At 39.0% G+C, this 14,044-nt stretch overlaps 1 protein-coding gene across 1 annotated transcript; it reads right to left on the minus strand.

Moving 5' to 3' along the window:
• Positions 1–1,157: 1,157 nt before the first annotated feature.
• On the minus strand, positions 1,158–12,727 carry LOC128380797 (spindlin-1-like). The gene is made up of 7 exons (XM_053340703.1): positions 12,590–12,727; positions 4,022–4,127; positions 3,668–3,716; positions 3,422–3,557; positions 3,043–3,160; positions 1,982–2,215; positions 1,158–1,866 (listed from the first exon to the last, which is right to left on the minus strand). The coding sequence occupies exons 2-7, from the start codon at positions 4,059–4,061 to the stop codon at positions 1,667–1,669; spliced, it is 777 nt and encodes a 258-aa protein (XP_053196678.1). The 5' UTR covers positions 4,062–4,127; positions 12,590–12,727; the 3' UTR covers positions 1,158–1,666.
• Positions 12,728–14,044: the final 1,317 nt, after the last annotated feature.

Genomic DNA, 14,044 nt, shown 5'->3' on the forward strand with positions numbered 1-14,044 from the left:
AAGACAATTTTATATTTTCAATAGAATATGGTTTGTTATTTTCTCCTCCACAATCTCTTCAGTCCAACTTGGAGGTTTCTTTTGTTTCCTGTTATACGGATCTCAGTTGTATGGAAGCCCATTTCCACCAGGAACAAAAAAAAATACATGTCATGTTAGGAATGCAAACATAAAATTCTCATGAAGAGTCAAAATCGAAGATGTGTCAAAAGTTAATAATTTCTAAGGTCAAAATTATGATATAAGTAACGGTTTTGCCTTTAAAATATCAAATCCCAGATTAGAATGGAAGTAAGCATTCTTACATGATAATGCAAATTATGCAAAACATAAATACTAAAATTAATTACTTAGTCTATTGGTATTATTTACTTGGTAAAATAATTTTAAAGGAGCAGTGTATACATTTTAGGGAACTTTACTGTAGTATCTTATCTTAGAATGAGCCCTTTGTATCTATATAGCAGGTGCTCTTCCATGGAGCCCACCATGTTGGGGGCCACTTGATTTTATACACCGGTCATACGTTAAGTCAAAGTCATAAATGAGATATATTATAAAATATTAAGTCAAAGTTACGATAAACTTTGACTTGCTACGAGATGAGTACAATTATTTTGGACTTGGTATCTAATTATAAGGATTTCAGAAAATCCAAAAATTAGTATTTTGGTTTTTAATCATTCCTAATTATTCATCCCTTCTTTTTGTTGCAAAAAATGGGCTTCCATACAGTGGTGATGCCAGTCCTAATTGATTTTCTACAGCACTGTGCTGTGTTGTTTGTTCCTGAAAACAAACACAAGCTCCATTAGGATTTCCACTGTTTGTTTTTACTGGCTGAGAATTCTGTTTCTAATGGTCTTCTTTTTTGACTCACACATTTCCACTTGAGCCCCTTCCGCCATCTACACCTCTTCATTGGGAGTCTGCCCATTTTTCTATGGCCAGATGTTTTAGTTGTTGTAGTACTAAATTTGTTGAGAACTTTCTGCTAAACCAGAAATCTATCTATTCTAGGAGTACAATAAACAGATTCTCATTTATTTTTTCCTTGTTTCTTAGCACAGGTTTGTTGTAAGTAATCTCTAATTAACATTGCAGTATCCTGCATATCACCAAGACATTGAAAACCAGTATATGTATCTGACAAATTAGTTTTCAAGAGACTTTAAAGAGTTTGGCGTAAGGAGATCTTGAGAAATCCTGAAAGGATTTTCAGGGGGCATTATTTGGAATGTGAGATTGTCTGTCTCACTGTCCTTTTCGAATACCTTTTCTAGTGTAAAACAGAATTTCAGACGACTTTGTTGACTTGTGCTGTCCTTGTTTGGCGTTCTCAGAAAGGTATTCTGGGGCTTCTGAATGTTTTTGCTTTTGTAAAACCGTATTTATTTTTTCCCATTGCAAAAAGTCCAGTCAAAGAAGGTCTTTTATGAGTCTTCACCTTCACCAACCAGTTTTTCCCCATCTTTTAACGTTAGTGGACCAAAAAACAAGCCCACTGTTCCCGATGTATCTATCCTCTGTTTCTCTGTAGTGATATTTTTTTTTGAGTCTTGATTTTTGTCCTTGACGGTCTGAGGAACAAGTGCTTCAGATGTTTCAACATGTGTTGCATTTTGTTTCTGTCCTGGAAGGAGGGGCTCAGGATGTCGGCAAAATCTTACGAAGTTTTGACCAGGTCGTAGACATAAATGAGAAAGTCGTCGTCAAACTTGATAAAGTAGACGGAAGGCTTAGCCTCCACCTGGTGGATGACCATGCCCGTTCGTTTGCCCCCGTCCTCTTTGGCGTACTCGACCTGTTTACCCACCAGACTGTCCACCACTTCGCCAGGCTCCCTCTCTGCCGGGACGCTGTCATCTACAGAGAGATGAAGTGAGAGATGTTTGCACTTATTAGTATTAACATGTCCTCATGGTAACCTGTTTTTTTACTTAAAAAACTAAATTCTAAAATTAAAGATAACTCTACTCACTGGAGTCAGGCATAATGCGGAGGTCTCCTTCTTTGTAGTCATCCAGCAGCTGGTACATATAGAGGACAGGGTCTTTCTCGTACGTAATGTAAAACCAGGTGGTCATGATGGGAGCCCGGGCCAGCACCATCCCCCTCCACTCCTCCTTCGGACCTTCCTCCGTCTCAAACATGTGCTCCACTGCTTTACCTATCATGGTGTCTGCTAGGTTGACGTCTGTCAGACGGGATTTAGCTACAAGGATAAAAATTCAGTTATATGTACAGTTTTTAGAAACAAACCTGTGAGGCTGTGATTGTTTATCACGACATTGGCGCCACAGAAAAGATCATGTTGTTACCTAAATCAAACTAATTTATCCTCAATGGTTCAGTTTTAATTATTTTGTCAACATGCCTATAGTTGTATATCGAATGTAATCATGTTGAATTTTAGCATGTAACATGGCATTTTAACATGTTAATACACTACCTATTAGCAGGACACTAAATAATAAATAATAAAAAAATGTTAGCATGTTATGGTGCCAACATTAGCATACTACTACTAAATGTTAGCCTCCATTAATATTCTGAATGTTAGAATGTTTTGCCAACTTTAACATGCTAATTTATTAAATACTAACATGTGACAGAACCACACAGTATGTTAGCATGATATATTTGTGAAATGCTAAATGAAAATGCTAATATACAAAACATTACATATGTTACACATGCTAAATTTGTGTATGTATCCTGTACTGCCAATATTATCATTAGTAGAAAACATTAGCATGCTAACAAAAGTTCTGCCAACAATAACTCAATACACTAAACATTAGTATTTTACACCAAATGCTAGAATGTTACATTTCACTGACAGCAGTGTATATATTTGGTAAATATATGCAATAACATTCATATTTTTATGTTCAAAAATCTTTATTGTTTTGTTTTAAAGTTACAAAACTGAATAAAGAATAAAGCTTCCTAAAACTAGTGAACTACTTATAACTACTACATAACGTTCTTTCACCACTGTGTTAAACCAGTATAGTCGTGTTTTAAGTTCAGTCTTACTCAGTCTGTCAGGGAGCACCTCCAGTCCCTGAACCCGCTCATCTTTATGGAGCTCCAGACCATAAACACAGTCAAACCCATCATACTTTATCAGATAGAGAGATGGGTTCACTGGCACCTGGTGGACACACATAAGTATGAAAAGGTTATGGTTTTATCCACATATTGTTTAACAATCAACAATCATCAATAGTAATACATATCTCAATTTGCTGGAATCAAGCAGACAGAATAAGCACCTGATGTTTAATAAGCACTGCCAAGTCTTGGAAATAGCTGGCAGATATATGAACGGACATGGAAAAACTTGCCTTAAGGAGTTAACACACACCTTAATTAAATCCTCATTCAGTTAGTAATTACTCAGCTCTCTGGTTACCTGGTCGAGCACAGTTCCTTTCCAGATCACGTGTCCTCCTCCTTCTTTCCACACATGTTGGATCCTGCATCCGACAATGTTACGTCGTGGCTGCGACAGAACTTTAGTGGTTGGACCTAGACTGCTCTTATGTTTTCTTTCAGGAGACATAAAAACAGCACAGTCAACATTAACTGCTATGAAATTGTGTATACTGTTTGTATACTGTATTGTACACATTTTCAATACAAAAGGGTCTAAACTCACTTATGGGGATTCTTTTTCTTCATCATATTTGCAGAAACACCTGCCTGCCCTGAGATGAAAAACAAATCACAGCACATAAGATACTGACATACAAAAGTTACAACTTCTACAAAAGATAAAATGATAGCAGTTTTGTGTATACAGATCTTTTGTCTGATTCTTGCCTTTTGTGTAATTTATGATGCAGCAAAACCAGTACTGTATTTTAAAGTCATTTATTCTTAACTTGGCATCTGCAGGCCTTTATTGTACTTGCACGGGGAAAATAAAGTTATGTTATCTTGCACTGTGGAGTGTCTGCCTGTTAAATATTAATAGCATGTGTGTTTCTAGGTAGAAAGGGTGACCTCTGACCTGTATCAGCTGTGTCTCTGTGTCCCGGAGGGCTCTTCATTCATCTGGAGGCAGGGAGGCAGCCAGGCTGCCCAGCCACACAGCTACAACACAAACTTGTCCAGGGCTAAAACAACAGGAGGAGAAAGATAGAAACACATTATCTCCAGTGAATGAATTACAGAATAAGTACCAGTCACAACTACCAGCCATAGATATATAAATCTATACACCAGCCTGCAGGGATAAACTTTACTGATATCTACTGGTGAAGAGCAGAAATTACAACAACAAAAACAACAACAGACCTCATGTAGTGTCTTAGCTGACATGTATCAACATGACATGTATTGACTGCTCTTCTTCAGTCATTACTCACTAGGTCATTCAGTGTCATGTGAAATATGATGATGTAAGGGACTGAAGTTAATTTGTCTCACCACATCAGTTTAGTGACCAAAAAAAAAAATCACACACAATGGAAGCCAAGGTAAACTGCTAGCCTAGCTCTGTCAAAAGTGAAAACACACTGTCAGAATTATAATTCTTGTAAGAAAGCCTTTTACTACTATTTATCAGTACATCAGAGCAATTTGGTACTGACTGAAACATGTCCATAGCACTGTTGAAAGCCGGGATCAAATGTCTGGTCACATATTTTCTAAATTTAACAATGGAATGACAAAAGTACTGTCCATGCTTATTCACCCTGTCTCCAGTATGCAGCAGTGTTAAGATGTTTAGCTGTTTACTAGTTTTTTGGGTTTTCAAGGTTCAAATGTCAAGGCCTTAGAACGTAAAGTTATCATGTCAACAACTGCCAGATACATAGTCATAGCTAAGTCTTTGTATCACGGTATCTTCCAATGACTGATAACAGAATAACTTTCTACAAGCAACAGTTGACAACTAAGAGAACTCAATTCCCTGAGGAAGACCATGAGAAGTGGTTGTGAAGTGCCTGGAAAAACTAGTATTTAGAACTTGGGTAAAGATGTTTTGTGGTTTTGAGTCAAGCCTTTCTTGGTCCCGGTTGATAATCTGGTTGTGAACAGCAGGGGGCAACATGATGCACATCTGCTACAGTCAGCAAACATCACAGTAAAGATGTCTGATGTGTTTTGATTGTATTGCCTCTGGTTGTGATTTCTGCATTCTGCCCTGAATTCTGGCTGCAGTCTGCATTAGTCAGTGTCAAGAATCAAACCCTCTGTGTATTATTTATCACAGCAGTGTTTGGAGTGAACCAGGAGGTTAAATGCCTTGCTCAAAGGAACTTCCAGTTATCTACTGATAGAGGGAAATGTATTACTAATTGTCTGTGGATGAACATTGAACTGATGGACTATGCGTGGTTAGTGGATAAGGAAAATAAAGTTGCATTATGGGACATGTAGGATGCAATGTTTTGGAGCTTAGCCCATAAAATAGTTGAAAAGGGTTTTGACTTTGCTTCCATGATGCTACAAATCATTGACAATAAGGGGCAGCCCACTACTAACTACTAACTGTCAGTTGTCATGGAATGAATGATTCATCCATTTAAAAAGAAAAAATAACAGGCTATGAAAAAGAAAATAATATCAACTTGTACTCAAACAGAAAATGCATTTTTAATCTAAACCAGTGAGACAACTTTGAAGAAAAAAAAACACAAGATGTGGATTAGTGAGAGAGTAAGAGAGCCGTGTCAGATCAGACCACAGTGGATCAGCCTCCAAAAGGTTTCATGTCCTGAACATGAGACTTTAATTATTGATCTGTAGAGCTTGTGAGGAAGGCCTGCAGTGTATTATTTATCTGCAGGCAGGCTGTTTTGTAACACGCTTGACCCTGTAGCTGCTTGCTGTGCCCTTCACTGTCAGCTCTGCTCAAGACCTTTCCTCAGCAAAACACTACAACTACAACAGATACCAATGTAAAGGAAAACTGTAGACAAACTGAAACTACTTCCATTGACAGATCAACAAGTTTTTGTTTGTTTGGCTGGTATCACGGCAGCTGTGGTGGGTTTGTTTGGCTACTGAGTGATGGTATGGAAGGTTATATCATTTGAAAACAGAAATAAGTTCATACCCTGTACACCAAACAGAAAGGGTTAGGGTTAGGGTTAGGCCTGGGATGCAAAACCGGCATGTACCCACGTCGTTAAGACGCTACGATACAATACAATATATTTAATTGTCCATGTAGAGAAATTTGTCTTGGACTCAAATGCTGCACACATAAATGCCTCCACAGTTAAGTTCACACCTGACTGAACCCAGGTGGCATTCAGCCCAAATTTAGACCCAAGAAATGTGGCTTTACACCCAGCCTGGAGCTGTCATTCACTGCTGATGGTTAGCACACCAACCTAATGCAACACAGTGGTTAGTACAGTCAAAGAGTGAAAAAGGAACAGGAACCTGACCTATGCAGACTACTTTTTGCAACCTGAAACTCGATACTTTGTTTGGAAACATCAGATTTTGGTCAAGTATCAAAATTCTATATTGTAAAGACAATTTCAACCACTGTCCAAATGGATCACTGAAACAATGTATTCATTTGCCAGTTCGAAGTTTTGACACAACAGTTTATGCTTAAACAATCAATCAATTGATCTATCAGTCTATCAATAAAAAATAAAAAATCAACCAGAAACTATTTTAATTGGTGATCTTTTGTTGTTTTATACTAAAATGTATTGATTCCACCTTTTTCAAAGTGAATCTTTGCTGGTTTTAAGTTTATGTATTACTTTGATTTATGACTGAATACTTGCTTAAAGTTTAGTACTAATATGCACAAGTTAGTATGCTATGTTAACACACTAAACTAAGATGGTGAGCATGTAAACAGCCTGATGGGACCTCTAGCATGGCTGTAGACTCTACATCTTTAAACTTTCAAATACTGAGATCTGTATCAGCCACAAAAATTCAGAGTGGGTCCAGTTAGTAACAATCCCTCATTTCAGTTTGTACAACAAATACTTAAAAGACTAAAGTCTGGTGTACTCCAGCCTATGGCCTTTACCTGCAGAAGAAACTAACCTACCAGAAACATAAGAAGCATTTTTCAGTGCTTGCTGCAGCTGGTGGTGATTTCCCTCCCGTTGCCCTGAGCAACACATGATTAGTCATCTGTTGTCATCAGGGGCCGAGCAAAGCTGGACAGAAACAACTTAACGTCATTCCATCCAGCAACTAACTTTCAACATACTGAAACCAGAGAGGTGGAGCCCAGACACAGACACACACACACACACACACACACACACACACACACACACACACACACACACACACACACACACACACACACACACACACACACACACACACACACTGTACTGGTACTGTAAGGATCTCCTGGGTGAAAAACATATTAAAGACTGAACATTTCACTCTGTTCTCTGCCAAAACATCTGGATTATATCAAGTCCCAGCACTGCACAAACCAAGACATTCATTTCAGCTCTGTGATTCAACAAGTACAAAGTAATAGTTGATCAATTAATCGTGCCAACATCTGGCATTTTGAAATCATCAGCATTGGCCAATGCTTGGACTGTTAGAGGGCTTTTCATTTGAAACGGATGTCGGAAGTGGCAGCAGTCGGTCGACCAATGGTACAACTTTATCACTCAGTCAGTTACAGACTTTGGCGTTTATAGTGATGGCCCCACTCTTTCGTCAAGTGAAACATAGCGCTCCCCCTGGTGTCAGTATCACCGTTCTATGAGCAGACATCAGTGAGCAGTGTGCACTACACCAACTTTGTTCATTTTATATTTATATATGCACTAAACTTTAAATTGTTCTCCATTTTTTTCCAGAGTTTAGTTTTTTGATTACTTGTGAACTTTTTTTAAATGTTGAATAATAAGTGCAGGTCGACTCCTGCAAACACAGAGAATGTACATTTTTTAAATTCAAATATATTTCTGTGTTCAAGTGAATAATACATTGGGAACAAAAACAAATAGATGCTGCTCAGTACCTGTAACATAGTAATTTATTAACTTATCGTTAAGTTTACAATTTTGTTTGACAAAGTTTAGTTTTTTGATAACCTGTAGACATTTATTTGATATATCTTTATATTTAGAACAAGTGCAGACCGCAAAGTGCAAACAGAGACAATGCAAAACAACACGTTTTCAGTCAACAATGCAATGACACTAACATTACTGTTAAATAATTATTCAATTAAGTTTAATTGGAGGCAAAAAAAACAACATGACATTACATTGGCATTAAATATAATGGCTTTCTATCTGCTCTCTAAACCTACATCAGTCAACCTAGTAAAAACTTTTCGTGACACCTCTTTAAAGCTGCAGTTGGTAACTTTGAGGAGAGAGAGGACTTAGCATCAAATGTGAAGAAGTACAACTTTCAGATCCCTCCCCTTCCCTCTCCGCTGCACGCTTGCCCTGCCTCCAAAGTCCCTTCCCCAGAGGAGGCTGACGTGCACGCGACCACGTGCACGTGATCGGTAATACATGAACTACACTCCACACAGCTAGATATAAAACGCTTTACAGTGACTTTCACATGGCTATACCTTACCTAGAAACTCTGTGATATGAGCTTGACCGAGCTGAGGAGGAAGGGGGAGGGGGCTGTGAGGAGGAAGGGGAGGGGGCTGTGTGTGTGAGCAGTGATTGACAGCTGTCAGACACTCAATCACACACAATCCTGGCTCTGATTGGTTCTTTTTTTCCGGCCGTGGTGGATTCTGGCAGTTTGCAGTAGGAGCAGTAGGTGGGACTAAATGAGCCTGTGTTTTTTACAGATTACTAGTTTCATGTAATGCTGTCTTTACATAGTGACTGTCTTAGCAAATATGACAAAAAGTTAAGACTTACCAACTGCAGCTTTAAAGTCATGTTCTAATATTTTTACACTGAATCTGCCAAAAACTGTTTTTAGTAATTAACCACTTAACACACGCCCCTGTTTTTTATGCTGTTAGCCTAAACGACATGCCCAAGTTGTGAGCAGCACAGAACCCACATAGTTTGAGACTCAGGGATCTGTCTGGTATCATTGGAAAGGAAACACTCTCAGGATTCTTGTAAAAGTGTCTGTGTGATTCTGTGACTTACTGACAAAAAGTGGCAGAGGTTACAATGATGGGGTTGTTTACTCGCCCATAGGTTTGCCTTTACAATGACATGTGTACAGACATTCAGGGACCTCTCAGCAGGATATAGACACAATGAGGCCACAGCCACAGGTCTTGGCTTCATGCAGTCCAAATTTGGAGTCAAAAGACCAAAAGATGAATTTTTCAGAATTATTTTTCAACAGGTATGTCCATGCGTTTTCCTCAGGTCCTTTTTGGAGACTCCAAATGGACACTTGGTTACCAAAGCTGTATAACCGCAATCAAACACCTATAACTTCACATCCCCTTTGCCTACAATCAAAATCTTGGTCTCTAATGAAAGCTGACGCCATATTATTATTATTAATATTATTATTATTACATATAACCATATTTTTTTGTTTGGCCATATCTATCTATCTATCTATCTATCTGTTTATTTTGGTATAAGTCATATGTTAAGTCGAAGAAGAACCAACCGTGTACCAAAATGCCGAGTGCGTAATGATATACGGTTCAACTCTTTTACGCACAGGGCGCACGCCGGTTACGCTTGGAGTTTGTTTATGGACAGCCAAACTTGATAGCTTTGTGTCATACACCGTGGAAACCTCTGACTATTGGCTAAAAGGTTATCAACTTCATTTCACCGAATATTTCCATAGGCTAGAACAGCAGTCAATCAAAGCCATGTCGTCATTGTTGTCGGTCACATGTCCGCATTGGCTTTGGAGACATGTACTGCCTAATCCTACACACCGATTGGCTTGTGTGTGGTGTCGTCAGAAGCAGAAGAGGCTCACGGTCGTAAACATCTAGTCACGTGTACTCTGAGATGGACGTGCAGGTCAGGAAATGACGTAAACGGACCGTATATAGTTTGTTATTTGTGTTATTACGTTACGTGTTGGACTAAATACATGTTGACATATTGAGGAAAGTATTCCGGTTTTATGGAAACGGATTTCATATTTCACAAGAATGGATACTTGGCGAGCTGTACAGAAAGTCCTGTGCCATAAGATGATCGTTGTGGATAAAGGGAAGACTTTGAAGGTATGTAGCATTATAGCTTTTCTTACTTAGCTCAGGGACTAGCCGAGCTAATCGCTAATACTATTACGGCTGTGAGCAACCATATAAGGTGTGAGTGGTCTTGAATGAATCAGGACGATCTAAGCTTTCCAACGATGTACGGCATGAATATATATATTTAAGGGTTGGTGTTTAAAACATTCAGAAGAACTTGTGGCTACCTCCTAACATCCGTCCCGTCCCGTAGACGGAACAGCGTGCGTTAAGTGGTTAAAAACACATAACTGTTCAGTGTTTACATCCCAGTTCATGTTCTCTGAGACTTGCTCAAGTAAAAACTTGAATCTAAAAAAAAAAGACTTAATTGAAGCATCGCTTCAGGGTTTTAATCCAGCCTGTTGAAAACGATCTTGCATACTGATTAGTTCACTGTACAACAGAGCTCATCTGCATGTCAATCATTTGATGTAAAATTACAAGTAAACTGAAAGCTAGCAAATTGAAACAATCAAAAAAATGAACAGGATCTTTACATTTTCTATTGTTTTCTGCAGAATTTGAGTTGAGCTCAAGCAATAAGCCTCCTAGAACCTTTCTGAAAATGTGCACAATTATCCCCACATTAAAACAATTATCACGTCTCATCCTTTGCTATAATGATCTGAGGTTGCACCACACCTTCTAGCATTGTTCATTTAGAACAGCTATAAACACACTAGCTCTTTTCCAGCAAAGACTGTAGACTCAAGGGACTGCTACAACCTCCAAACCCACGGTCATACGACTGACAGAGACAAACCAAGAAATACGTAGCTACTTTTTTTACTAGACTTGTGAAACACACTGAGGCTATCTAAAAGTACCATATCTGCACACTGTAGCAGCCCCTCAAGAGTCTCCATAGAGGAAGGGGACTGGTAACACAAGTCTTTAAATCATCAAGAAGGTTTAGAGCGTTTAGAGAGACAGCAAGTCAAATAGTCAACCAAACCCTCTCAATTCCCAACAACAACTAAAGTATGACCATTGTACCTCTTCAAATGATTAATGTTGAGTTACTCTCCCAATGTCCACGTCATTGAAAAGGCAACCTCGATTTGTACATATGGAATTAATGAAGACACTAAAAGGATGTTGCCAAACCTCTGGAATCTGCTCTCCTTTGGTCTTCATCACGAGTTTTCAGTCGTCAACGGTGGTTATTACAGTGCCGTTGTGTTTGTTGCAATTGAGGAATCGATACACAACTGCTTGACCAATCACAAGCAACAGCCATGAAAAACACCAACATTCCCTGTACCTTGATATAGCGGTACCTGCTTGAATGTCGCCGAAATTTAGCTCCCTGTTTAGACGACAGTGGAAACGAAACATCGGGACAACAGCCAGACGTTCTGTTATGGGTCGGTAAGTCCTGGGTAATGAAAAAACACCATATGTGTGATTTTATTGTAATTCTGGTGAACTGAGTATTTAAATAAGATAACAACTGTGGTGACACGTTGTTCTCTTTATGTGGGAAGACAGATGTGCCGCAGATGTGTTGAAATAATACATTTTTTGGGGTTCCACAGTCTAAACTGTCTAAAATGTCAAAAAACAGACAAAAACACAATTCCATACTCTTCCTAAAGTTCTTTTTTTTTGTGCAGTCGGAGATGAGCATCAGCAGGTAAGCAGCTGATTGCAACTCAGACTTCAGGGTTGACCTTTGCTTTGATTTTGTTTCAAGTTGGAAAAAGGGGCGTAGCCATCAGACTGGAGCACTGAAATCAGCTACAACAGCTTCAACAAAAAGTGTCAAATGTTTCGAACACTTTATTTAATGCATTCAATTGAGCTTCTTATACTTTAGGCTATTTACTGCATTACATTGAAAAAATACTGCAAGATGCATCAGTGAAAGGATATGCCAAACCAAACCCTGAGTTAAAAATACATGTTTTTACAGCTTTCAGTTCTGACAGTTGTGTCAGCACTGTTCTCTTTGTGTCTTTCCCCTTTTTCAATCAGTCAATAAGGTTGGTAGTTTGACCACCACATAGCTGACTGGCTATGGGGGGAAATTAATAAATATACAGTCATCCTCTGCACTGACAAACGACTAAAGGAGGTTCTGCAGGGCCAGCGTCAGCCATGTTGCTCGCTTATTTCACTCAGAATTATTTACATTCCCAGATCAGGAGAAAGAGGGGGCGGGTAGGGGCCTCAGACCAGGGGACTGTCGGGCGGCATTTCTGCGGAAAAGGCAGAAATCTCCCAGACAGAAAGAAAGCAGCAGACTGGCTCTGTGTTTGTCTGCTGCTGCTGCTGCTGCTTTCCCCCGCCCCTCCCCCGCCAGACCAACCGTCGGCGGGAGAACGCCACCGATAAAACGAGCGCTCAGTGTCTTGCTTACCTGCGGGCTGACTGGCGGGCTAAACAGACAGGTGCATGTTTGTTTTTCTGTCTTACCGTGATTAATTTTTACAAAAGGAGGTGGAGGCGGACTGCGGTGGGTATTCTCGCCTCCTGCTGTCTGTCCACAGAGCCCGTTTCGACTTCACAGGAACCAGCGGAGACTCCACAGCCATTTCACCGCTGAGTGAAAAGCTCCACACGACGAAGCAACACAAGTCCGGTCATTCCTTTCACAATAAAAGTGTAAAAACCTTAGCACATACAATCATAAACAGAGGTGTGACAACATATATTACAGTAATAAGAGGTAGCTTCGGCTTTGTTTAAATTTATATGTTTACATTTAATGGCATGAACATTTTTTGAAATCATCTTATTATTCCTATCGTCTTCTCAGTCAGACAGGAGATTGATTTCACTTTCATCTCTACAATCATTGATTGTAATATTGGGCATGGGCATTTTAAAAATGGTCAGTATTTGAGTACTTGCATTCAGATATTTTAGAGTACTCAAGTCCTCACGAAGAATAATGTAAAATAAGAATAGTGTCCGAAAAGAACACCCAAGACTGGCTTTGAGGGGGGCGTGTCATGTTATAAAGTGGGTGTGTCATGTAGATACTGTAGATACCGCAGATAGACCTTCTTGAGGATGACGGCACATGGGACGCTCCTTCAGTCATCCCGTCACCTGAAGGTTTCAGAGAGACTGTCACAGCTGTCAATCATGACATCACATTCCCCTTTTGATATCCTTAAATAACTGAACGCAAACGTATCAGAAAAATGAGCACTTGAACATACACTGTCATGATAAGACCGACCTAACATGACAGAAACCATCTAGGGGAAATTTTTATTTGACTTTTACTTTCATTTTTTCAGTTTGGCCCATCTCCTGTTTGTTAATTTGAAAGGAGTGAGACCTTTGACCTGTAATGCAGCCAACAACCAGGAAGCAATCAAGATGCTTTGGCTTCATTTTTAATGAGCTGTCATATTTATATGCAGTCAGTGTATGTTTGTGGTATCCTTAGCACACAGAAGCAATTGGGAAACTGCAAGCCTAACCCCATCAAAAGTTAATATTAACACAGAACATATCGTGGTTTTAGAAGCATTTAGCATTGGAGATGTTTGTTCCCAGCAAGCACACTGGAAATACCAATGTAAGAAGTGTCATTTTGAGTAAACAGATCTTCTTAATTAATATAATTTTTGGTTTTATACTTTGTTTACCAATGTTTTAATGTGTTCTTTGGGGGAAGTTTTGACTTTGTAATTTACATTTTATTAATCAATTTATATGTAAAATTCAACTTGTGATTTTAGTTTGACCTCATTGACATTCTAATTAAATGTAAAAGAAGACAATACAGTGAATAAAAAAACAAATATGAACGAGGTGAAAAAGAATTGCATTGTAACGTAATGTAGAAAAAAACAGCTTTTATTTTACCTCGATGCCACACTTCCGGCCTCATTGCCGCATTCTTGACGCTCCTCA

The sequence above is a fragment of the Scomber japonicus genome, chromosome 19 (assembly GCF_027409825.1).
Source record: "Scomber japonicus isolate fScoJap1 chromosome 19, fScoJap1.pri, whole genome shotgun sequence".
NCBI lineage: Eukaryota > Metazoa > Chordata > Actinopteri > Scombriformes > Scombridae > Scomber > Scomber japonicus.